Source organism: Malaclemys terrapin, chromosome 5 (genome assembly GCF_027887155.1).
Source record: "Malaclemys terrapin pileata isolate rMalTer1 chromosome 5, rMalTer1.hap1, whole genome shotgun sequence".
Classification (NCBI taxonomy): domain Eukaryota; kingdom Metazoa; phylum Chordata; order Testudines; family Emydidae; genus Malaclemys; species Malaclemys terrapin.
The window spans coordinates 113,417,946-113,444,071 of NC_071509.1; the positions used below are offsets into that span (position 1 = coordinate 113,417,946).

The 26,126-nt window shown below is 42.4% G+C and overlaps 2 protein-coding genes and 1 long non-coding RNA gene across 9 annotated transcripts in view; 2 read left to right on the plus strand and 1 right to left on the minus strand.

The window, feature by feature from the left end:
• SGMS2 (sphingomyelin synthase 2) overlaps positions 1-6,862 on the plus strand; it is a 53,056-nt gene extending 46,194 nt beyond the window's left edge. For all 6 annotated transcript variants that reach the window (XM_054029497.1, XM_054029494.1, XM_054029499.1 and 3 more), the window contains 3 exons: positions 381-534; positions 3,454-3,620; positions 4,827-6,862. In XM_054029497.1, coding sequence (XP_053885472.1) covers positions 381-534; positions 3,454-3,620; positions 4,827-5,030 — 525 coding nt within the window. In that variant the 3' untranslated portion in view covers positions 5,031-6,862. The remainder of the gene's footprint in view (positions 1-380; positions 535-3,453; positions 3,621-4,826) is intronic.
• On the minus strand, positions 4,867-21,979 carry LOC128837864 (uncharacterized). The gene is made up of 2 exons (XR_008445045.1): positions 21,890-21,979; positions 4,867-5,026 (listed from the first exon to the last, which is right to left on the minus strand). It is a non-coding gene; the product is annotated as an uncharacterized LOC128837864 (long non-coding RNA).
• Positions 21,452-26,126, plus strand: part of LOC128837860 (cytochrome P450 2U1) — a 34,768-nt gene continuing 30,093 nt past the window's right edge. The window contains exon 1 of one of the 2 annotated variants that reach the window (XM_054029492.1): positions 21,452-22,067. In XM_054029492.1, coding sequence (XP_053885467.1) covers positions 21,635-22,067 — 433 coding nt within the window. In that variant the 5' untranslated portion in view covers positions 21,452-21,634. The remainder of the gene's footprint in view (positions 22,068-26,126) is intronic. The other variant, XM_054029493.1, reaches the window with a different exon arrangement.

Here is a 26,126-nt window from a genome sequence, read left to right on the forward strand (position 1 = left end):
AGGCCAATGGGGGCTGCAGGAAGGGCGGCCAGCACATCCCTCAGCCTGCGCCGCTTCCCGCTGCCATCAGCCGAACCTGCGGACGCAGCAGGTAAACAAACTGGCCCGACCCGCCAGGATGCTTACCCTGGCAGGCCATGTGCCAAAGGTTGCCGATTCCTGTCTTAGTCTAATCCTGTAATGCCCAGCCTTGGTTGTTGAAAGATTTTTCTGGTAAACATGCTATTATCTTTGAGAAATACATAGACAATAGACAAAGAAAATTCAGATGTTTTAGTAGATAGAGCTTTTCATTATTATATTTTTAAGCACAAATTGACTTCAACATCTTGTCCAAACATATATGTTCTTCATCATCTTGAATTTTTCTCCATTCCCAGTTGAATGGAGATTCACAGGCTAAGGTGCAGAGGATCCTACGACTGATTTCTGGTGGTGGTCTGTCCATAACTGGATCACACATCTTATGTGGAGACTTCCTGTTCAGCGGTCACACAGTAGTGCTAACACTCAGCTACCTGTTTATCAAGGAATGTAAGTTACAGTATTTGAATACAGTTGTGTTGCTGATGCCTGTGTTACAAGAAGATCACTTAAGCTAAAACCACTTTGTTGCATTCATTCATGTTTTATTTTTTTTACAATATAAAATAAATGGCAAAACTGCAATACACAGTTTGACAAAATGCACTTGACCCTTCCAGAGGGTGGCTTCTGGAATGAGAAGTACCACTGGCAAACATCTGTGTGTTTTGGAAGACTGATGATGTGGGAGGGAGATGGTGAAGGTAAGGTTGAGAGAGGGGCTGAATCAGCTAGGTGCACAAAGTGACTATCCGTCTTTACCTCAAACAGAAGTGATATCAGAAAATAATCCTCTAGTTAATGATTTGAGAGAGAAAGAGAAATGACTCCCCTTGCTTCAATGGGAGTTATGCCTGCCTACCCCAGTGCTGAATTTGGTACTGAGTTTGGCTTGCACAATGGAGGATACTTTTTTATAAACCTTTAAAACCCCATTTTACAATGGTCTGTCAAAAATCCAGCTCCTAAGGGCAGTAGGGAACTCAGTGGCTTCTGGAGTCTCCCAGTATGAGTTTCAAGATTATGTAACTGAGGACCAGACTGTAAGCTGTAATATGCAGCATGCACTACTCGGACCTCAATAATTTGGCTACTTGTTTGGCCATGTGTCAGTGCAGTAGCATTTTCTTTTAAATGCATGCATGGCATGTATCTTAAAATTAGAATCTGTCCCTATTTCATTGCTGATTTCCTGAGCGCTTTGATTGAGACGTTAGACTTCATTAAATTATTTTTCTAACTTCAGCATACAGGATAACTTAAAACATTCTTCTTTGTAACAAAAGGATGTCCCATCACTTGATGATGAGGCAAACAATGTTACTTGACAGTGTAAAGAAAGACCGAGAACTTCCATGTGGACATAAGACCTTTTATTTCTTTAAACAACAAAGGAGTATAGCATGGTGCCTATTAAGTCTAAGTCTTTGTACTATGAAATTTTCTGACATTTGATTTATTAATTACATACAATACAAACTGCTAGAAGAACAGATGGCAGTCAGCCTAATGTTCCATGAGTAGGTGGCAACAGGATTTCCTGCTTTCTGTTTTATTAATTTTGTATGTATGTGTGTTATCACAGCTTAACATTGGTCATTTAAGTCTTATCCTGTAATATATGCCACAGACCAGATCTATTTAACTCTTCTTTTTAAAGATTTTTTGGTACAGTAGCATAATTCAGATATCTTTAAATAGCAGGGTACGGGTGGGGGAGAATAACAAGCAGACTGTACCTATAATAAGCTTTGTAAATGCTGCCGAAGAATTGGCCATGTATCCCATCTGAATTCCTCTGCTTTGTAATCAAAGTGCTCTGTACATCAGAAGTGCATAAAGTACCCATTTCTATTTCCTGTGTAATTAGGAAAATGTAGTTTTCTAAGCAATAGCATATACTATATCATTGTTTTGAATTAGAGGTTACTTACAATATGCTCTGCTGCTCTCTTTGATCAGGCATGTTTCTTGTGTGAGAGACCTTGTTTATTTCTAGGTGTAGTTTTTTCCCCCCTCTGCTGTGCCCTATCCTCCCATCTTTGGCTCTTGTCAGTTCATTTTACTCAGAGGCAGGAAAGGCCAGGGGGGCTTTCTGCTGATCCCATGATTCTTTCTCTCAGAACGGGAAAATATACTAGTGTGGTGTATCACTTCTGCCTGGAGCTTGCTTCCTCAACTAAATGACAGGATGTGACTCAAAATCCTGGTCCACAAATCAGTGGGGTGGACTCAGCCTTAGCATTTTTGGGGGGATTCTATTATGATGTTTTTCAGTTTTCCCCCCTTCCTCCAAAGCATAACTGAGTCCTGACTACAGTGACTAGGTAACACTATGCACAGGGCCAGCCTCTTTGAGTAAGATTACTGATACAGTATTTATGGTACCCCAAACCTAACACTCATTTTACATAAAAAGTGGGGTGGGAATCTTAGGGGGTCCACCACCAGCCTCCCACTCCAGGGGAAGTGTAGCCCAGCTGCTTGTCATGATGTCCATAGTTGCCAACATCAAAAGCATTTTTCAAGGAAAAATTTCCAGCTAAACTGCAAGACTGTCAGCTGCTCGGGAGTTGTGGGCATTCTGGATAACTTTAGCACTTGCATACTGCTTCACAAACATTGACAAATTAATCATCACAGTGTACTCCCATATGTGGTATACAAGCCCCATTTCACAGACCAGGATACTAATTTAGAAAAAAAGTTATGTGGCTTAACTAAAACCACAGATCATGTCAGATCTGGAATTAGAGGCCTGGAGTTCCTTGCTCCCAGTTCCACATCTATCCCACTAGAATAGATTGCCTCTTACGCTATTGAGCTTACTCCTGTTGTGGCCAGAAGCCATTTTGGATGTTAAGTAGAAGAGCAGTTTCAGTTGAAGGTAGCTGGCTGGGAGGCATCTTGCAATTTAACATCCAAAACAGGAGCTTGGACAGTACCACCCACCCTCAGCTGTGAATTGGTCTTGGTTCCTCTCTCCACAAAATGGTGGAAGGACTCTGAATTAGACCACGGTCTTTAGGGAAAATTACAGTGACAAACTTTTGAGTCTTGGTGGTCAACTTTTGTCCTTTCTTTGGTAATATGAACTAAAAAACATTTTAAAAATGAAAGCTTAGATTAGTCTTAACCTTCATAGGTCCCTCAACTGAAAGTCTATGGGTCCTAATGGCCATATTTCAGCAGATGATATCTCTGCATCAGTAAACTTTCTTAGTTGTTCAAAGTGCATTTTTACTAAAGCAGAGGTTTTTTTCTCTCTCTCTCTCTCTCCATACCCACACACATCACATAGGTTCAAATTTAACTTTAGAAGTTAATCTTGGATATTTATAGAAACGTATAATTCTCTCCTTTTGACAGACTCACCTCGCCACTTTTGGTGGTATCATTTGATCTGCTGGTTGATGAGTGCCGCTGGTATAATCTGCATTCTTGTTGCCCATGAACACTACACTGTGGATGTTATCGTTGCTTATTATATCACCACAAGGCTCTTCTGGTGGTACCACTCAATGGCTAATGAAAAGGTGAGTGCAAAGGATATATATAGAGTGTGTGTGTGTGTGTGTGTGTGTGTGTGTGTAAACGCTATAAACCCAATAATGGCCTCTCCTTGTAAATTCCACAGAAAAGGTCATAATGGCCTTAAAATTAGTAGATTAGATCTGGGGCAAAAATAGAATTTTTCTACAGAAATTGAAGCACAAGTTTAAAGTTAAGCAGATGCTTATGTGCTTTCCTGAATTGGGGCCCATGTTAAGAAGAAATAATCTGTCACCGGGCCGGCTCTGGTTTTTTGGCCGCCCCAAGCAGCGCAAAAAAAAAAAAAAAAAAAAAAACCTGCAGCGCGGGTGCAGGGGAACCAGCTGGGGGAGAGGATAGGGGGAGCGGGCGGGAGAGAGAGAGAGAGAAGGGGGCGACCAGGGCTACAGGAGGGGTGCTGCCACGTGACCCCTCCTGCTGCGCCGCCTCCTGCCGCGAGGGCTCTGCTCCGGACGGCGTGGAGGAAAGGAAGAGGACTGCCCTGCAGGGCGCTCTGGTTCTCGGCGCCGCCGCCACCCCTACAGGGCAGCCGGAGCGGAACAACAACAAAAAAAATAAAATAAAAAAGTGGCCGTGCCGCCCTAGGAATGGATGGAATGCCGCCTCAAACAATCTGCCACCCCAAGCACCATCTTGCTCAGCTGGTGCCTGGAGCCAGTCCTGTCTGTCATTTCTGGCATGCATATGTTTTTAAGATCTAACTTCTTTCTAAACATGAATACTTTATCACTGTTTTAGGTAGATAGGATAGGCCACACCATATCTTAATTAGTGAATAGTAGCTACTAACATTATTAGAGATCTTAAATTACCCAGTCTTTTAAAGAATTCCAGTTACATTTCCTGCAGTAAATTGGACAAAGGTTGGCTATATCCTCTTCTTCTTTTTTTTTTTTATTATTCCTTCTGTTGGCTTTAAATATACTTCTTTTCAATTTGAGTCTCCTCTTTATTCTTTTTGTGTGTGATATGTTAGAAAGAAAGTTCAGTTCTCACTATGGAATACTCAAGTCACATCTAACTGTTTTCCTTTCCAGGTTAAATAAACTTACTATTTTCAGAATTTCATTCAAATATACTGTAATTGTCATACTCTTCTTTATGATTCAGCTAATGTGATTGGTTCTACTGTCTAACCTTGTTAAATTGTTTCTTCCCATTCTCCTTCCCCTTCTCCCCCCCCAATATAGAATTTGAAGATCTCTTCGCAGACTAATTTTCTTTCTCGAGCATGGTGGTATCCGATATTTTATTTCTTTGAGAAGAATATACAAGGCTCAGTTCCTTGCTGCTTCTCATGGCCAATATCTTGGCCTCCCAGCTGCTTCAAATCTTCATGCAAAAAATATTCGCGGGTTCAGAAGACAGGAGAGGACAATGAAAAATCCACCTGAAAGAAAGATGAAGAAAGGAAAGAAATCATTTGCTCTTTATTTTACCAAAACAGTAATGCTATAACCAAAGTTCTTAAAAGGACTAGATTGTAAGGGAATAAGTGGACCAAATTCTTGTGCAATTGTACAAGACAATTGTAGACAAAATATAACACCCCTTGATGTGTTTTCTATTCATAACATTGTACAGGGCTATTCTACTCTTCAGTACTAGGAGTGCACCACAGATAGGATTTTTTCCTGAGAAAGAAAAGAAGCAGGAGTTTGGTTTACTTATGAGATTGAGATGCCAAAGAACACACCACACCTTTCGTTATTAATTATCACTCATCCACAAAAATCTCATCTTTAGAGTTCTGGAGTTTGAGGGCAAAAGCTTACTAAAATTTGAAGTTACAATATCTGTCTACAATGGTGGGAAGTGGTTTACTCTATTCTTCTTGCTAATGAAGGTAAGACTTATGATATATGACTGGTGAAGCCGGAAGTGAGCCTTGACATTTTATGTTCTATGGGAATGAATGTACTATGACCCTGAAGTACTCCCACCTCCCAGGTACTCTGATATACCAGTTTTTACATTTTGTATTGGTAATTTTTATATTTAAAAAAAAAACTTAAAAAAAAAAAAAAAAAAAAAAAGCACCTGACAAAGAAAGCTGTTGTGATATGATGACATTGCAAATTATAAATAATAGCTGCTAACATCATTGGAGCTCTACAAGCATGGAAGTATTTTTATTTTTAAAACATATATATGTAACAAGAAAAAAATTATTTCAAAGTCTAAACATTTAATGCCAAGTTAGCCTGGGTCTATATGTATTATGTGTGTGTATATATAACTATGTAATGCATATAGGTATATATACATACTTTTGTGTATTCACACACATTAACCAATATTAGATAATGAAAAGAAAGCTGTGTATAATGTGTTATTGTAAGCAAAACTCCCACTGATTTCCTTCACTTGCTTTAGTACTGCAAAGTCAGTCCCTAAATGGAAAATGGAAAAATCAAACATTTTAAATTTGTAGTTACTATATCTTGATGACACAATATAAACATTGTGCTTGAGAACCTGATGTTATGCATTTAGGGATTTGGAGGTGGGGAGGGTTGGTTTTTTTTTTTTTATAAACTGTTGGCACAAATCTCAATGATTCATAAACAGGTGCTAAGGTGAATACACTCCAACAGCAACACTTCTTCCATGTTACCTAACAATATTTATTATTAAATGGTGCTGTCATATGACTGACCCGCTATTCCTTCCTATCAGGACTTGTTTGTCCAACCAAAGTATCTACTCAAGTATGTTGGTTTAGTATGTGGGAATACACAACTTTGTTAGTGTACAACAGAACTGCAGATTAGCAGCTAACCTGGTCAATGTTGTTTTTGTTGTATTTCATGTTGTTCTTGGGGAAGCAAAGTGGATACTGGGCACCCCAGAGTTTAACAGTTAATTTGTTCTGTATTCATTTCCTCAGCTACTCAAGTATTTTATTTCGAAACCTTCAGTAAAAGCTGATCACAGAGGAAATAATTGTGTTAATAGTTAAATTAACCTGTAACTTGAGTGAAAAATTTGCTCTTATTTTTAGAATGCCTTGACAAGTGTGAACACTAAAAAGAAAATTAAATAATGATATTCTCATTTTAAAAATATCCAGTTAGAAAAATTGCTACAAATAAAATAAAATATACAGTACCCAGATCTGATTTCTTTTGCAGTGCACAATGTCAATGACTATAAAATTGTACCCCAGAAAAATATTTTTGTGCATTATCAAAGCATAATATAATAAACTGCATTTCTTACATTACATTCTGGTAAAACATAGCAAAGTAATGATATCCAAGCTCTTTTTTAAAAAATTTTTATTTTAAAGATTTTATTTCTCCTCACTGGAAATGTTTAACATCAGGCTGGGGAGTCTGATGATGTGCGTATGGACACAAGGTTAATGTTTTCCTGGCGGAACTTGAGTGGCTCACAATCTGGAACCAAGGACATACATTTTGAGAAGTGTTCCTTCAATTATTAGCTAACCAATCCTATTAGTACAATATCAGCCTTTGCAGATCCCCAAATTTGTTGTTTTATTTCTTGTTTGAGTTCATCTACATGGACCACAATATCTTTGAAGTCAAACCACAGACTACTGGGCTATAGCTTAATCTCCTAACTGACATGTTAGTTATTTTTAGTTGAACCACTTCTAATAGCAAAGTCTATGGAGGGAAATGTGGGTGAATTTCATTAGTAAACCTGCTTCAATATACCGGTAAGCACTGTGGTCTGAGCATTCTAGGAAGGATCAGAAACTATGCTTTTCACTTGGTAGCCTGTTAGGTTACTGAATAACACATCCATTGATAGCCTAGATAGATTACAACAAAGTTCCACTGAGATATTTAGAAGGGAATTTAGCTAATGACTGACCTACAGAATATATCAAGTGCTCTGCTCATAACCAATATCCTTGTGCAGTACAATTTGTTTGAGGTCCTATTTTGTTTAGATGAGAGAGAATTAAAATTGAGTGAGTAGGTTTTTTTGTTTGTTTGTTTTTTATTTTTTTATTTTTTAATCACTTGTAGTTTTGGATTAGGCCTCCTAAGTGCTCAAATTCCCTCCATTCTCATATACCTCTACCCCCATATAACGCTGTCCTTGGGAGCCAAAAAAATCTTACTGCGTTATAGGTGAAACCGCGTTATATTGAACTTGCTTTGATCCACCGGAGTGCGCAGCCCTGCCTCCCCAGAGCACTGCTTTATCTCGTTATATCGAGGTAGAGATGTATATGTCAACAGAAATTGCTTACATACTTTGGCCTTTAAACAATAGAGATGGAGTATCTCAAAAGTTCTTCTTATTGATACAAAGAAAGTAGTAAATTTATTGGATCCATTTTTTTAAAAAGTGCTCATCTCGTTCAAAAACATTTTAAGCTTAAATCTATGCAAGAATGTAGAATTACACCCTTACATTTTCACATAATATAATTATAGCGTAGTCTTTATAACCACACTGCACTAACAAATCAGGTATAGGCTACAGTCAGTATATATGAAAATGAGCTTAAAGAATTGACAGCGATTGTGATAAATGTTGGAATATAAAGAAGTTCCACAAAATTTCAAGATGGGAAGAAATGGAGTAAAGCGGCTACAATCCAAAAGTAAAAAAGCTATCTGGAATTCCTTCATAAACCTTCACAGGGTTGAGTGCAGGATTTTATTCCTGATGCCTTTTTATATACCTTTATATACCTTTCATTTTATGTAACTTTTCTGAAACTTTTCTTTGATTTAAATACTGCCTGTATCTGCTGCTGTGCCACGAAACAGAAGTTGAGCTGCAATTTCTGTCCTTTGAAGAGAGCCTGGATGGGCCCTTCTGAAATCAGTGGAAGTTCCATATGTGCATCTGCCACATCACTGAAGACACAGGAGCTGCTGGGTCCTTGGCACTTCTGAAATCCAGGTCTCTCATCTCGCACCTATATTAAAAAAAAATCTCAGCCATGGTCATTACTTAAAAGGGTAATATGATAATGTTATGCTCAGTCTACAGCTGGTTTGCAACAGATCTGTCACATTAGCAAATAAACTTGGCCCTGTTCAACCACTTTAGATTTTATCTCTATGGTGTGTCCTTAATGCCCCCTTGTGGCTATAAATGGTATGTGTTCAATATCACTTATTGACTTGTAAAAATGGTATTTTTAAGGTAATTAGGGTTACCATACGTCCGGATTTTCCCGGACATGTCTGGCTTTTTGGTGCTCAAACCCCCATCTGGGGGGAATTGCCAAAAAGCTGAACATATCCGGCATCCCTGCCCCAGTCCCCTGCTTACCTGAGCGGCTCCGGCAGGCTGCGAGCTGTAGGCGGATTCCCCCGCTGCGGCGGCTGCTGCTACTCCCCCCCCAGACTCCTCAGCTCTGTGTAGCTGAAGGGCGGAGCTGCCCGAGCACTACCGGCTTCATGGTTTGCCAGGCAGCCTCCAGACCCTGCATCCCCGGCTGGACGCTTCCCCAGCACAGCCGGAGCCCGAGAGGGGAAGCGCCCGGCCGGGGGTGCAGGGTCTGGAGGTCTGGGGGCTGCCCAGCAAACCATGAAGCCGGTAGCGCTGGGACATCTCTGCTCTTCAGCTACACAGAGCTGAGGTGTCTGGGGGGAGCAGCAGCAGCCACCGCTGCGGGGGAATCCGCCTGCAGCTCCCCCCACCAGACACCTCAGCTGAAGAGCGGAGCTGCCCCAGCGCTACCGGCTTCACGGTTTGCCGGGCAGACCTCCAGGCCCTGCGCCCCCGGCCGGGCGCTTCCCCTCCTAGGCTCCGGCTGCGCTAGGGAAGCGCCCAGCCTGGGGCACAGGGTCTGGAGATCTGGGGGCTGCCTGGCAAACCGTGAAGCCAGTAGTGCTCGGGCAGCCCTTTTCGCATGGCTGGGAGGGAGGAGGAGGGGGAATGCGGGGCCCTCAGGGGAGGGGGCGGAGTTGGGGCGTGGCTGGGGAAGGGCCAGGACCCTGTGGAGTGTCCTCTTTTTAAAAACCTTTAATATGGTAACCCTAGTTAATTATTAAGGGTTGGGCAACCAGCCCAGAAAAAAATAAAACATTTGCTGACGCTAGAACTGATTTTTTTATATATAATATATATATATATTCAAATGAATGTGGTTAAGGTTGACTGGTTTTATTCACTTTTACATGTTTCTACATTACCTAGTTTTGGCCAGGGCCCAGAAATAACATATGCTAATATGAGGTGGTGGTGGTCTTGCATTATCAGCAACCCAGCTAGAACTAAGAAATGGCAGGAAAAAAAATTTCATGAGACTTGAGGACAAGATATTTGGATACTGTGGGATACTCATCTCAAATTGAAGCACTTCTCCAAACTTTGAGTTTCACCCATTGCTAGTGTTTTCATCGCCAGATGACTTGTCCTTTGTTTGTTTAAAGTACACAGTGCCAATCAAGATCTGTTTCTTACTATATTGGATATGAAACATGGTCTAGTGCTTTACAATCTGATCATTGAAGTGGGGAGTCTTCCCATTTATTGCAAAGGACGGGCCCTTAAGGAAAGGCCTGGGGAACTGCAGATTCTGATTCTGCTCCCAGCTCTGCTATTGACTTGTTGTGTGGATATGGGAAGCCATAACCTTTTCATCCTGATTATCAGAGCCACCAAAGTTCCATTTGTTTTTGCTAGGAGTTGAGAGCTCAGTACATCTGAAAACTCTGTGTCTCACTTTCACCATCTGTAAAATAGACTGCTTCCCTATCTTATAACCCTACTGAGGCTTAGTGTTTGCAAAGAACTTCTAGATGATTGGATGGAAGGTGCTATAGAAGTGCAAATATTTTATTTCTGGTAAAACACTCCTTTAAAGCGAAGTCATGTGAGGTATGTTTTGAGAGTTAGGGCTAGTCTACACTGAACAATAAAGCTCTGCCAAGGCAGAGCTTTACCGTGGCTTGTGTGGCTCTTTTTTTAAGAGTGCTCTCCCAGCGCTCTTAAAAAAAACCCACCTCCACAAGGGGCATAGCATGGCTCCCAGCGCTGGTGCACTGTCTACACTAGAGCTTTACAGCACTGAAACTTGCTGCGCTCAGAGGGGGGGGGTGAGAAAGTTTCAGCACTGTAAATTGCCAGTGTAGACAGGCCTTTACGTGGCTGCACAAGGCAGTGTAAAACCAGTGAGAGGTTTTAACCAGACCTCACTTTTTCAGTGGCTGAATTTTATAGTTAGCCAAATCAATATTGCTGTTTAATTGCATGTGAGAATAACTTCCCAGCACAGAATTAATGCCATTTCATTGTTATAAATATGTTCCTAAATGCCAGTATTATGGATGCTGCAAAGCAGTGATACAGAATTTTTTAATAAGCATTGGGACCAAAGTCAAAGTAACCTAGTCTTGTATTTCATGCAAATATACACTTCCACGCATCCTTACAAATTGCTTATATAGCCTCTCAGCTTCAGTTAGCTGTATAGCATCCATCATGGTTAGAAATGAATCCAGGAATAAAGAGTATCTATAGCATGTATAAAGAGTACCTATAGCATCTATTTAGTATCTATAGCATGATGATTTATTGTTGATGTCCAAAAAGTAAGACTTGAAGAAACCATAAACACAAATTAAATCATTCTCTTTACCAAGTTAGGAGGTAAATTAAATCAATGTTCCTATGTAATTGTTAATGCTACATAACATGAGAGTGCGTTGCAGAAAATGTATTAGTGGTTCAAAGGTAGCCAGTTGTATTATTTTATAAATATACTATTTTAATGTGTTAAGTGCCTTATTGTTTAGTTTTACATCTATATGTATTATACTGTGAAATGTTTTTTCAATAGTTTGTTATAAGGTAAATATATATACAGTGTAGGCTATTCTAAGTTACAGTTGTTAGGATATGCTTGCAGGTTTTAATCAAATTTTAATATAACTTAAAAAAAATCTTTATTTCACACATTGAAAAGGAGCAGTTAAACTGCCATTAACAGCACCATGGAGCAGGGCAGGACCTTACAGAAACACTGTTTGCGCTTCTATACTTTTATGCTTCTATACTAAGGGTGCATTAGCACTTTGGCTCAAAAGCTCCTGAGTTAACTTCATGCCAGGCTGAAAAGTAGCATGTGAGGATTTCAGGCCAGGTGCAAATATTTCAACAAAAGTGAGGGGGGGGCCCCGCAGGGCTGGCCTTAGGCATACAAGGCTGGGTAGGGCACCTGAAAACTTGGGCCACCCCTGGGTCTTCCTATCCCTGTTCTGACCCTTCCTGCAGGCTCCCACCACAGCAGGCTGCTGCAGCCTGGTGAGTCTTCCTCCCGAGGGCATCTAGTACTTACAACAAGAAGCCTTCCAGCCTGCTAGACCTATTTGCACAACACTGAAATTTAAAGAGCCATTCAAGTGGTAATGAAGCCATTTAACAGGCATTTGCCAACCCCCAGGTATCTGCCAGTTCCTGAATTTACTGACAAAAACAGTTGTGTATTACTGTAATATTTACTCAGAACATATTAGTCTACAGAACCTTAATTTAAAATTTTCTTTAAAAGTATTTCACTAGTGTGTTGCTGAAGATTATAAAATCACATCTATAAAAAAATCCTTGCATAAATTTTTAGATGCACAAGCTAAGTATTCATCTTTAGCCTTAAATGCTTAGATCTTCAGACATTTAGTTTTTTAAATAAATCCTTCAAAAGACCACCCTTATCAAAAATACACATGTGAGCGTGGGCTGCCATTGGGCATAAGGGGCACCAGTTTAATAATACTGCATAGGGCCCCATAAATCCTAAGGATGACCCAGAGTGGTGGGGGGGAGTTCTGTTTAAGTTAGATGTTTGTTTGTTTATTAATCTCTTATAACAACCTCTCCTTCCCCTCCCCCCTCCCCTGCCAAAAAAACCCATCTGCTTCATTTTTAAGCTCAAAGGTTGAGGCCGTTGGCTTCTAATGTGAATTTTAAGTGCCTTTGGATGGGGGATGGCTGAATTTGCTTTCAGTGGGAACACTTTAAATCTAAATGAACCATATACAAAATGTTTATAATGGTCTTTAGTGGATGTGTGCTTTGGGCTAACTTGTGCCTACACTTAAGGAGGATGCTGCATAAGCCACTGCACCCAGAACCCGCAGGAGGAATTTTAGCCTACTGTTTGATTCGGTACATGCTAGCCTGGCATACCACCCTAGGAGAAGGTGCAGCACATGTTCACCTCCACAGCTGATGTGCTTTTCACTTCACTTTTGGGATGATAAGTGTTGGTGCTAGCCCTGTACAGTCAGTGTGCTCCCAGCTGCACTGTCTGGTCACTGCACAGAGTCTCTGTGTAGTGGAGGGTGGTTGAACCCTCTCCCCTTCCCTTATGCACTTGCACAGGGTCAGCCACAATCTGGTTTGTTTTTAGTAAATGAAAATATTGTAAAGCTAGATATAATGCACAGCCACTATTGTAGGGTTGAAACTCAACTTCTTACAGTTCCTGTATATGGGCTTGATTCTGGAGAAATATGTCTAGGTTCCAAGCCAAACAAATGTACTATTGATTAATTCATGGCTCTGAGAGGTTAGCTTCTGTAAGGCTGCAGGGATTAACCACACATCAGCAATCTATAAAGTCAAAATTAGCCTTCATACCAGAACACTACTTTTCCTGGATAGATCTTACAATTGCCTAAATATGTATTTAGCTGATGTTGATTTTGTTTTTAATTACCTTTATAAAATTTTTTAAAAAGAAAAAAAGTTCAGTGAGTAGAAAATACACCTCTACTCCGACATAACGCTGTCCTCGGGAGCCAAAAAATCTTACCACGTTATAGGTGAAACTGCGTTATATCGAACTTGCTTTGATCCGCCGGAGTGTGCAACCCCACCCCCCTGTAGCGCTGCTTTACTGTGTTTATATCCAAATTTGTGTTATATCGGGTCATGTTATATCGGGGTAGAGGTGTATGCTAAAAGGTGAACTTGAATTGTTTCTTTATAAACTGTTTAAGATCCAATCATTAAGAACCCTACCAAAGCCTGCACAGAAGTCCCTGCTATATGTGGGCAAATCCCTCTGCAGGATGAGGTTCTAAAAAATTGTGAGTCACCTTAAAATACAGATGCATTTTAAAAGAAAACTAAGGATTTTGCTATTCACTAACTGAGTTCAGAATTCTGTGTTTTTCTCTTGCAAGAGCTGCTGTCATTAGGCACCTATGTCCTGATTCAGCAAGGTATTTAATAGATAAAAGCCTGTTTAAAAAGAGAGAGAGAGATTGGACATCATTCTTTTGTTCTTTTCTAGTTTTAAAATGTAGATTTTTGGAGGAGGAAAACTACTGAGTAAAATCTCTGGCCTTTAAGCTCCCATTGAAAAGCAGAATCAGAAGTACTTATTGTCACATGATAAAATAACTTACTTGGCATAACTGACCATCTATTCTCAAGGAAGCTAACTTGTCTGTGGCCTAACTGTAGTTAACCTTTCTTGAGCTGGGTCTTCCATGTCAAGATATGTGTCAGTGCCTTGAATATAAGAAAGTTGTTTTAAGGAAGCTTATACTATGACTGCTTGAACTATCAACCAGAATCTTCACTTTCCTGTTCTACTAATGCTTAAGTTCCACAAGCATAAATGTCTACTGGAAAAATGGATTATGTGACTTCTGCTAGAACTGAAGAGGGAAAGTATTTTTCAATAACTCATTATGTAATCTAAGGCAATAATCTATTCAAGACTAAAAACATGAGGAAGTTGGCCAGTGAGTGAGCTTTGAGAAAAGTAGTTCCTGCAGATTAAAGTCGTGCTCTGGCTGAACAAGTAGGAAAACACTCAATGCAATACTACTCATCTCCTGGAGGATGCAAGGCCTCTATATTTAAGAGTTTCACTGTTAAAAATCCCTCATGTATTTGCACAAAGGCTTATATATATATAATGTCAATTATATGTATTAAAATACAGGTATAGTGAACTTTGATTCAAGCAAACATTTTCTAAAATCTTACATTCTGCTTATGGACACAGGTGCATAGTTTGCTGATGGGATGTGTGCCAAACATATACTGAGTCAAGCTGCATACTTGCTTTGCCATAAGGAAGTTACATTTTAGAAAACTCTTAAAATCTTATACAAATATCTGAATATTCTGTCGATCATTTACATTGACATTCTGTTGTAAGATGCTGCCCCTGTGAAACAGCTAGGTAAAACTCCCCTTACCGATCATGTTATAGATCTTTTTACTTGGGTATGGATATTTTATTGTATGTTTACAATCTTAGTAAAATAGACAAGGTAATGGTTGAAAAATGGGTGAGGGGAAGTGTATTTTTGCATTGGATAGTGTGCACATTTTCCAGGTGGAGAAGTGGTTGGGGTCTTTTTGATTAATGGAAACAAATACTTCTGATCAGTAGCTAGGATGACCAGACAGCAAGTGTGAAAAATCGGGACAAGGGGTGGAGGGTAATAGGAGCCTACATAAGGACTGTCCCTATAAAATCAGGACATCTATTCACCCTATCAGTAGCAGTGGTCTCAGCTCACCACCTGCCCAGCCATTCTTGTGCGGAACTCCTATTGACATGAATGGGAGATTTGCACAAGAGTTCAGTTGAAAATTATGTACTATAGATCCACACTGCCATTAAGCCACAGTACAGATCCAAAAGTAGAATTTTGCCTTTACAATTTGTCTTTAACTACTGTATGGTAAATGAAAAAGTAGGGTTTTTTTTATTTCCTAGATAAAAGTTCACTATTAACAGGAATACATCATTGTATTTGTAAATACATGCTACCTGTCCATCTAACATTATTTAGCTAAAAATTGACTAAGTTACTGGTGTACACTTCACTATTTTCATGCTTGATTAGTGGATCACAGATGTCAGCTTTAAACTATTCTGTAACTTATGGAAGATGTTTATCTATAGTAACAGTTTTATTCTGAGAAATTTGTAATATTTTGAAAGGACATGTAACACTAGAACAGCATTTTCTTCAAAGAAAGTGCCTGTGAAAGCAAAGATCCAAATGGTTGTCAACAATTTGAAATGAACTTTATAAAGCAAATAAAAAGACAAGCTCCTTGCTTAGAAAAGTCTACAATCTAACTCAAACACTTTACATTGTTTGATAATGCAAAAAGTGATAACATTAGCTGAATTGTATCCTACAGAAGTCCTTTGTATCCATAAAACTACAATGGTACTATAGTTTTGAAACAGAGAAAGATCAAGATATGGGTAGTTTATAAGAGTTTGATAGTAAATTTACCAGTAAGTTGAGAATTATTTTTTACTAATTAATAGAATTTCAGAAGTTTTGCAAGTTTAATTTCATAACTGTTCTCAGTTGCTTGTATAAGTACAGAATAAGTGACTGTTCTGAATTTATTGGATATTTCCTTATTTTCAAAGGTATGTATGCATCACTATGATGCTAAGGCACTTCTATTTTTGTCTGCCCAGAGTAGGGGGGTAGGTAAATTGTGTGTGTGCTGGCCCACTGAAAGAGGCTGGGGAGAGCGTTGGGAATGGGTTTGGTGCCAGTGCTCTGACACTGAAAGGGAAACACTTGAGAGAATGGAAGGAAGAGGTGTTGTCTGTGCTACTGTAGGGGTAGCTAAGAAGTAAATGGGAAGGTGATGCCAAATCATTAACACTAGTATTGAAAGGGTTACATCTGCAGGAAAGTGAATAGGAGGGAAGTTGTTGCCTGCTTTAGCCATTCTATCTTTCCAATGCTATGACAGACACCCTAATTTCTGCCATCACATTTCCAGTCTCCATCCCCCAATCCTTCTAGACTCTCTGCCTTCCTTTACTTATCTCCCATCTCTCTACCTCTAATTCCTGTCCACCCAAGCTTCCCTGAGATTTTATGACTTTGTGCCTTCCCTTCAATGAAGCTGGTGCCCCGCTCCCTCTTGTGAGTTCTGGTGATGCTCTGCGGCCAGTGACTGATGCAATCACCCTCCTCATTCAGTTGTTCCTTTGCTAGTGTGTTCTAAACCCCAAGACATCCTAGTCTTTTGTGCTTGGTGTGGGAGTGGGGCAGATTAGATGGAGAGAAGAAAATGAAGAGGACAATAACTTACTGCCACATTTACTTGTGACAGAAAGGAGCCCAATTACTGGAACCTATGCAGGTGCATCTCTGGTGCCCCGGTACTTCTGAAACTGGAGGTCTTAATAGCCTGCTCAGGCAGACCAGGCGGAGGTTAGTGGGTCTGAGATGGGAACAGAGGGAGGGACAAGAGTCCACATTCATTCCCATGCCCTGACCTTTTGAGGAAAGGCATGCAGAGAATGAAATGAAGTATCTGAAGAAGAGCGGAGGGAGTCAAAAAAAAAAGATGTGGTTGCCAGTTGGTAGCATAGCCCTTAGTGGATGGATGATCCAGTTATTTGGGGGGCAAGGAAAGAATGTTTAATGCATGTACCCCAGTTACATCTGGGGCAGATGGACCAGACGATGAGGGTCAAGTACGAGACTGACTCACAAAATCCAGGACACTATCAATTTCTCACACTTTAGAGCCTTGTCTTTACTTCTATTCTGACCATTATTCTGTTAAAATAATTATGTCAATAGGGAGGCAGAAGGGATGGATCATGCATTGCTAGGTGTGGGAGAGTAAGTTAATACATCTAAGGGAAAAAAGTGTCTGCAATTCATCATTTCATTCAAATTGTCCAGATACATGAAAGTCTGACATTTTGAGGAGTGTTTGCTTAAAAAATGGCTCCTTCACTCAGCAATCCTCTGGGGGGAAAGGCATCAAGGTTTCAAAATTTTAAACTTTAATACTGTCACAATTTGAATTTTAGCTTTTTTCTATGTGAAAACCACATTTTATGAAATTTCACACACAGGTGAAATTTTGCTTGCACAAAGGCACCTGAAATGAAATCATATCCTGTTCAGAAGGAATGCAAAACTCATTGTGACTTATTTTTTCCTGAATAATTTTTTCTCACACACGCACACAACCACACACATAGAAAAATAAACAAGAAGCCTATCAACTGATCAAGCTACTTGTCCAACAGATTATGAAAGAAGGAAGAAGAGAGGTTATTCCTATTTTTAAAGACATGGGAGATACTCTGATTTTAACGTAATGGGAGCCATATAAATATGGGGATAGATAGGGATAATCTTCCTATGCTATGTGGCGGGGTTTGGTAACCCCAGATACCTTTCTTCTCTAATTTCTATGGTGGCAAAGTTGAATTAAAATAGTGAGTGCAGCTACAATGAGTGGAGAGGAAAGAGGTTGGGAGGAGACACACATTCACCTGATACTGTTTTCCCCCATAAAAACAGCAGAATTCTTCAGTACTCTATTTATTGGTTCTTAATGCTTTAGCCTTTCTCTTTCCAAATTAAGACTGCAAAATATACTGTAATTTTTCCTTATTCTGATAAAATGCCTAGTTCAGCTAAACAGTTGCATGCCCACACTGTCTCATGCTGTTTTCTTCATATTGTTCCAAGCTATCTGCATTCTTTTAAATGTTACTTCCCTATTTATAGAAACATGTTTTCTGCTGACTGTTCTAATTAAAGTACTGAGAGTTTCAGCCAAATCCAAGGGAAGAGGCTGATTAGGTTCTTCTTTTTCAATCTGATTTGTCTCCTTGAACTTAATTTCTATTATATTGTGTCAGCAGCTAATAAAATATCAGCCCCTTATATGGAGCAGATTAGTGAGAGATTGTATCTAACAGTTTCATATTTGTTTGAAGAAAAATTGGCCTTGACTATTTTAAATTTCAAATAGGCCCACTTCAATAGACTCCTTTATAATCAACATAAATTGTTTTTAAATATAGCTCAGCTAATATCATAGAGCTTTTCATGGTAAATTGCTGTAGAGTTAGAGACATTCTAATACTGAAAAAATAAACTATTTGGGGTCCTCAGCAACCCACCCCCTCCTTTGCAGCTGCCTTATTGGAGAATTAAGGCTACAGTGCTGGTGTATATGTGCCCTTTCTCAACAACCTTGTTTAGTAAATGCTACTGATATTCTGCCTTAAAAAATAATGTATCAATTTCATAACATAATGAGGTTGTGCAGTAACATGTCTTCTAGCACAGTCTCCAAGGTTGGGCAAAACACACATTGGGTGATATGGGAGGTGCCTTTCTAGACGTGAAGCTCAGAATTGTGACGACCAGTCATGGAAGAGCCACACCAAGCCCTCCTTCTTGGAGAGCAGGCCATTATAACAGCAGGGTCTTAGAGTGTCGCAAATTAAAAGGGTAGGTGAAATGGAAAAGATTTCTGAAAAGAAAGATACAGTTCTGTTCATCAGAACTTCTTTGGCTCTAACTACAAGCTTAGAGTGGAATCTCCTCAAAGCAAGGACTGTCCTCCTGAAGGCTTTGAAAAGCATCTATAACATACCATGGCAAATGAATAAATCCAGGCTGATTCCAGATGATTGTGGGGACTGGTCAATAATTAAGATAAGAAATTGGTGAAACTTCTATCAAACAAATACACATTTGTCATTGCTAAGTGGGAATTCACCCCTCCCCTGCTGTGCCATTCCTACACTCTTGTCTACATCAGTGGCAACTGAAGGTGAGTAATTTGGGGGTGAGAAAAGCCGTGGCTTAAGACAGACTCCATGCTATCACATTGACCAATGAAATGAAGAAGAGGATCAATTCTTATTGAACAATTAGTGAAACTGAGCAAGAAAGAAGGACTTCTTCCTTTTTAATAGTTTGGCAGCATTCTGAGTTGTGCAAATCATTCATAATAAAAACAGGTGAACCATGGTGGTCTTGGCTGAGTTTTCAACATTGTCCCAACCACTGCTCAGGCATCCTGGCTTCTTCTTCATTAACAATGTAGTAGATCTTCTTTCCTGTTTCTGCACCCTAATGTGGTTTGGGAGTTATAGCTCGAGTTTGAGGGTCTAATGTTACTGCAAACTTGCAAACTATTCTTGTGAAATTTTGCCCCTATATGATGGAAAACTCATCAATTCAGCTGATTTAATGAGAAGTCTACACTCATGAAGAGTGCAACCTAGTTGAAGTCCAGCAGTTCTCACAAGATTTCAGTTCTGTGCCAAAATCTCATGAAAATGGAAGTTCTTGTGAGATTTCGGTCACATGTGAATTGGAGCTGGAACATATACTTTTAGTTTTGGATCCAACCCAGAACCAAAACAGCAGGGCCAGTTTCACACCTGGGAAGTTGAATCAAAACCTCCTCCTGAAATTTGAAATTGGTTGGACTTCAAATTGTGGTTTTGGCCCATCTCATATTACTTGTGGCCTTTGGCATCAAACATACTAGAGGGTGTAAATTTTGTAAATCATACTTGAGAATTACAAAAAGGTTAACCAGTGATATTCCTGGGTGAAATGTTGCAGCTGTGCATGACAAATCTTGTCAGACTGGCTGATATTTATAGTTCATGCCTATATTTTATGGCATCATAGACGATAGTGTAGGATAGGCCCAGAAATGCACAGTTCCAGTGCCAGTGGAAGCTTGTTGTGGATGCAGGGTGGTGCTCTAGATGGGGAGCAGGGGTGGTAGGAGCAGAGGGGAATGTTGGGGTGTCGGGGATAGGAGGGGGAAAGGGGTGGTGCTCAGTGAGGGGCATTAAAGAGACTCTGTGTGTGTCCTACATGCTCCCCATCCCCATCCCAGATGTGATGACAGTCCTGCCCCTCTGGGTCCTGCTCCTGCCTCCACCCCACCTTGCACCAACTGTGCGCAGATTATGGGCAGTGACAGAGGGGCAGAAACCTAGATCAGCCCAGCCCGCTCCCCTGCCCACTATATTTCCATTGCAGAGGCGCTAGTCTCTATTCTTCCCACCTCTGGTTTTGCTGCCTCCGCAGTTTCCTCATTTATTTATTATAGTTCCTCAAACTATGTCTTTCTTTGGGACATTGTCATCACTGGTGGCCCACCAGAGCTCCGCGCTGATTCAGTGCTTTGATAAATAGGGATGGACTGAGGCACATGATATGCTTAATTTATTCCTTTAAAAGGGATTAAGCTAAAAGAAACTAAGGCTTCTTTACTTCTGAATAAGAGCATTCACACAGGGGGCTGATGCACGTTAACTAACGCACTTTAAATTCGTGCCTTTAGTTAATCTGGCTTAATGTTCCTGAGTGTCTCTGAGCAGTGGTATCCCCAGACTGTTATAAGAAGAACAGGAGTACTTGTGGCACCTTAGAGACTAACAAATTTATTAGAGCATAAGCTTTCGTGGACTACAGCCCACTTCTTCGGATGCCCTTAGAGACTAACAAATTTATTAGAGCATAAGCTTTCGTGGACTACAGCCCACTTCTTCGGATGCATCCGAAGAAGTGGGCTGTAGTCCACGAAAGCTTATGCTCTAATAAATTTGTTAGTCTCTAAGGTGCCACAAGTACTCCTGTTCTTCTTTTTGCGGATACAGACTAACACGGCTGTTACTCTGAAACCAGACTGTTATGTTGGTTTTAATTATTAGCACATCCAGGTGCCACGAGAGTGGGTGTGGCCAAGAGGAAAATGAAAAAGGATACTTGCTGACTCTATTTATGGACAGCCCCATTTCCCATTTGCAAATACCTAGGAGTCGCTGAATGGATTAGGCAGGTGCCAAGTTTCTTCTTTCCCCGCAGCCTGCCACCACCACTGGCAGGAACTGTAAAGCAACGTTTAGAGGGGCGGGAAAAACAATAACTCGGAGCCGTGTGCTGCTTTATTTGCTCTGCTCCCACCCCGGATCTCTTTGCAGGGCTGGCGGCCGCTGCTGCTGCAAGGGGACAGTGAGCTGAGGCAGGACTCAGGAGAAGACTGGTGGTGGTGGGGGGTCAAGTCTGGGGAGAGGGAACCCCCTAGGCTGGGGACGTCACGCGGCCAGCTGGGGGGCGGAGTCGCGGACTCTTCCCGGGGTTTGGGACGAGTCGCGACGCACAGAGCTCCGCCCCCAGCCGGAGGCAGCCAATCCCAGGAGGCGAGGCGGGCCGGGCGCCTCGGGGATGTAGCGGCCGTGCAGAGGCTGCGCTGCCAGGGTGGGATGGCCTGTGCGGGGCTGGCGGGCTGGCCCTGGCCGCTGCGGGACCTCGTTTGCTGCGCGCTGCTGGCGGCCGCCGGGCTCTTGCTGGGGCTCTACTGGCTGCTGAGCCGCCCGCCCCGGGGGCTCCCACCCGGCCCCAGCCCCTGGCCGCTCGTGGGCAACTTCGGCTTCGCGCTGCTGCCCGGCCCGCTGCGGAAGAGGTGGCTACTGAGTGAGCGGGCCGGGCAGGGGGGCTCCCGGCCGCTCGCCCCGCACCTGCTCCTGACCGGCATGGCCAAGGTCTACGGCAGCGTCTTCAGCCTCTTCGTGGGCAGCCGCCCCATGATCGTGCTCAGCGACTTCGAGGCGGTGCGGGAGGCGCTGGTCAGCCAGGCCGAGGTGTTCAGCGACCGGCCCAGCATCCCCATCGTGGCCATGCTCACCAAGAAGAAGGGTGAGCGCAGGGGCTGGGGGAGCAGCCGAGCGAGCCCCCCGGCCCGGCTCGGGCACTGGCCTGGCGCCGTCCGGTGTAGCCCCACAAAGTGCTCCCCTCCCCTTTTGCTACTGGGAGCGGTTTCTGCCACGCAGTGTAGCAGTTTGGTAAACACTCCCGGTCTGCTTCCTCGGGGGGGGGGATGGTTGCAAAACGGGAGGGATGGGGTTGTGGTGGAAAACACTCCCGGTCTGCTTCCTCCTGGCTAATGTGCCAAATTGATCTGTTGCATGAATGAGGCATACTGTTTCACTTTTTTGTGTGTGAATCCGTGAAAAGGGAGGTAAGGTTTGGGGGAACGGCGCATGCCCCTGAGCCCAAGGTGAGACCACAGTGGCCCCTTTTCATTTTTTCCACTGGCTTCTCCTTGCTTAGTTCCAATGACTGGGCTGCTCATGCACCTGTCACTGGTCCAGGGATGGTTGCGAAACGGGAGGGATGGGGTTGTGGTGGAAAACACTCCAGGTCTGCTTCCTCTGGGGAGATGGTTGCAAAACGGGAGGGATGGGGTTGTGGTGGAAAACACTCCCGGTCTGCTTCCTCTGGGGGGATGGTTGCAAAACGGGAGGGATGGGGTTGTGGTGGAAAACACTCCCGGTCTGCTTCCTCTGGGAGGATGGTTGCGAAACGGGAGGGATGGGGTTTGTGGTTGAAAACACTCACAGTCTGCTTCCTCCTGGCTAATGTGCCAAATTGATCTATTGCATGATTGAGGCATGCTGTTTCACTTTTTTTTGTGTGAATCCGTGAAAAGGGATTTTTTTTACTTTACTCTTCCAATTTGCATCATATACAAAGCAATTTTTGGGGCCCCTTCCATTAAAAAAAAGTTGCAATACTCTAGTAACATGTATTTGGAAATGTAAAAGATAACCAGTGAAATACATTCAAAAATTAATTTGTAATAATTTGAAAATACACTAAATCCAACATTTGAAAACATTAAATGCTTTAATAGGATGTAGACATTTGCAGTTACATAATGGGCTCTCACTGGGTGATGGTGATGGTTGGTGCAAAAGGGCTGTCGCTGCCTGGGGGTGGTCTACAAGGACCCCTAGGTCCTTCTCCTCTTCCGTTACTTCTAACCAATGCGTCCCCATCTTGTAACTAAAATTGTTGTTAGTCATCCCCAAATGCATCACCTTACACTTTTCACTATTAAATTTCATCTTATTTCTGACACTCCAATTCACAAGCTCATTCAAGTCTCCCTGCAGAAAATCCCTATCCTCCTCCGAATTTACAACGCCTCCCACCTTCGTATCATCCGCAAACTTTATCAGCCCACCCCTGCAATCGGTTCCGAGGTCAGTTATAAATAGATTGAATAAAATGGGTCCCAAAACTGAACCTTGAGGCACTCCACTAGTAACCTCCCTCCAACCTGACAGTTCACCCTTCAATACGACCCGCTGCAGTCTCCCCATTAACCAATTCCTTATCCACCTCTGGATTTTCATATCAATCACCATGTTTTTCAGTTTAACCAATAATTCCTCATGGGGTACAGTATCAAACGCTTTACTGAAATCCAGGTATATTAGGTCCACCGCATTTCCCTTATCTAATAAGTCCGTTACTTTCTCAAAGAAGGAGATCAGATTCGTTTGGCACGATCTGCCCTTCGTAAAACCATGTTGTAATTTATCGCAATTGCCATTAACCTCCAGGTCCTCAACTAGTTTCTCTTTCAGAATTTTCCCTAGCACCTTGCACACTACAGATGTTAAACTAACAGGCCTATAGTTACCCGGATCACTTTTTTTCCCTTTCTTGAAAATAGGAACCACATTAGCTATTCTCCAGTCTAACGGGACCACCCCCGAGTTTACAGATTCATTAAATATTATCGCTAATGGGCCTGCTATTTCCCGCGCCAATTCCTTGAATATTCTCGGATGAAGATCGTCCGGTCCTCCCGACTTAGCCCCATTAAGGTGTTCGAGTTTTGTTTCTACCTCGGATACGGTAATCCCCCATCCTGAATGCCCCTCTGTAATGGTGCTAGTATCCCTAATACCTTCATTAGTCTCATTAAACACCAATGCAAAATATTCATTGAGATATTGCGCCATGCCTAGATTGTCTTTAATCTCCTCTCTGGCAATAGTCTTCAGTGGTTCCACTTCTTCTTTCTTTGCTTTCTTCCTATTTATATGGCTGTAAAACCTCTTACTATTGCTTTGAATTCCCCTCGCTAGGTCCAACTCTACACGGCCTTTGGCCTTTCTCACTCTGTCTACATTCTCTGACTTCGCTAAGGTAAGTTTCCTTGCTGATCACTCCCCTCTTCCAGTCTTTGTACGCTTTCTGTTTTTTCTTAATCGCCCCTTTGAGTCGGTCGCTCATCCAGCTCAGTCTAAATCTCTTGCTTAGTAATCTTTTTCCCTTTTTTGGGATACAGGCCTCTGACAGCTCATGCATCTTTAACTTGAAGTAATCCCAGGCTTCTTCTGCCTTTAGATCCATTAATATGTTTGCCCAATCCACTTCCCTTACCAGTCCCCTTAATTTGTTAAAATTGGCCTTTTTAAAATTATAAATCCTAGTCTTTGACTTAATTCTGTTACTCCTTCCATTTAGTTTAAACCGAATTAGCTCATGATCACTGGAGCCCAAATTGTCCCCTACTACCACTTCCTCAACGAGGTCCTCACTACTTACCAGAATCAAATCTAAAATGCCCCCCCCCCCTCGTCGGTTCAGCTACCACTTGATGAAGGAATTGATCAGCAAGCACATCTAGGAACATCTGAGCCCTATTATTGCTACTAGCATTTGTTCCCCAATCTATATCCGGGAAGTTAAAGTCCCCCATAATTATACAGTTTCTATTAGTATTTACTTCTCTAAACACATTAAATAGTTCCTTATCCATATCCTGGGTCGATCCCGGCGGTCTATAGCACACCCCAAGCACTATCCACGGAGAGGCTCTAGTAGTCCTTTTACCCAGTGTGAGTATTGCCCAGACGGACTCTGTGTTATCTATTCCATCGACTATTATTTCTTTACAGCTTATTTCACTATTGACATACAATGCCCCCCCCCCCACCTTTACCTTTGTCCCGGTCTTTCCTAAACAGCGCATACCCCTCCATACCTGTGTTCCAGTCGTGACTGCCAGCCTGGCTGATTGCACCCCAAGGGCCGGAGTTATCCTGCCCCAGGACAAGCTGTGGCTGCGCTGCCGGCTCAGCCTGGCAGACACAGTCACCTCCCATCAGGGCCGGGTATTGTGGCTGGGGGTTAGGGTGTGGGAGAGTAGGTCTCTAGTGGGTCTGGGGGGGTGCTGTGCAGTGAGGGGTGGGAAGATCTGTGTGTGTTGGGGCACTGGGAAGTGTGCAGGGGTCTGGGTGGGGCACTGTGCAGGTGGGGCGGTGGGGGGCACTGGGCAGTGAGGGAATCTGCGGGGGGGCTCTGGGCGGGGAGGGGCAGGGCACTGCACTGTGCAGTTGTCGGAGGGCTGTGGGGGGTCTACAGCTAGGGGGCACTGGGCAGTGAGAGGATCTGGGGGGGTTCAGAGTGGTCTGTGGGAGGGCACTGGGCATGGGGGTTTGTGGGGGTCTTTTCACGTATTCACACACAAAAACGTGAAACAGTGCGCCTCAATTGACCAATAGAGATCAATTTGGCACATTAGCCAGGAGGAAGCAGACCGTGAGTGTTTTTGACCACAAACCCCATCCAAAGGTAAAGTCATTGGAAATAAGGAAGGCGGAAGCCAGTGGAAAAAATGGAAGGGGCCACTGTGGTCTCACCTTGGGCTCAGGGGCATGCTCCGTACCCCCAAAGCTTACCTCCCTTTTCACGGACTCACACACAAATACGTGAAACAGCGCGCCTCAATCGTACAATAGATCAATTTGTCACATTAGCCAGGAGGAAGCAGATCGACCAAAGGGGCCACTCTGGTATCACCCTTGGGGTCATGGGCCCGCCCCGAAGGGGAAGAAGCACGATGGGAGCACAGGGCCGGGCTGGCCAGTGTGCGTCTGGCAGCTCCCGGTTTGTAAA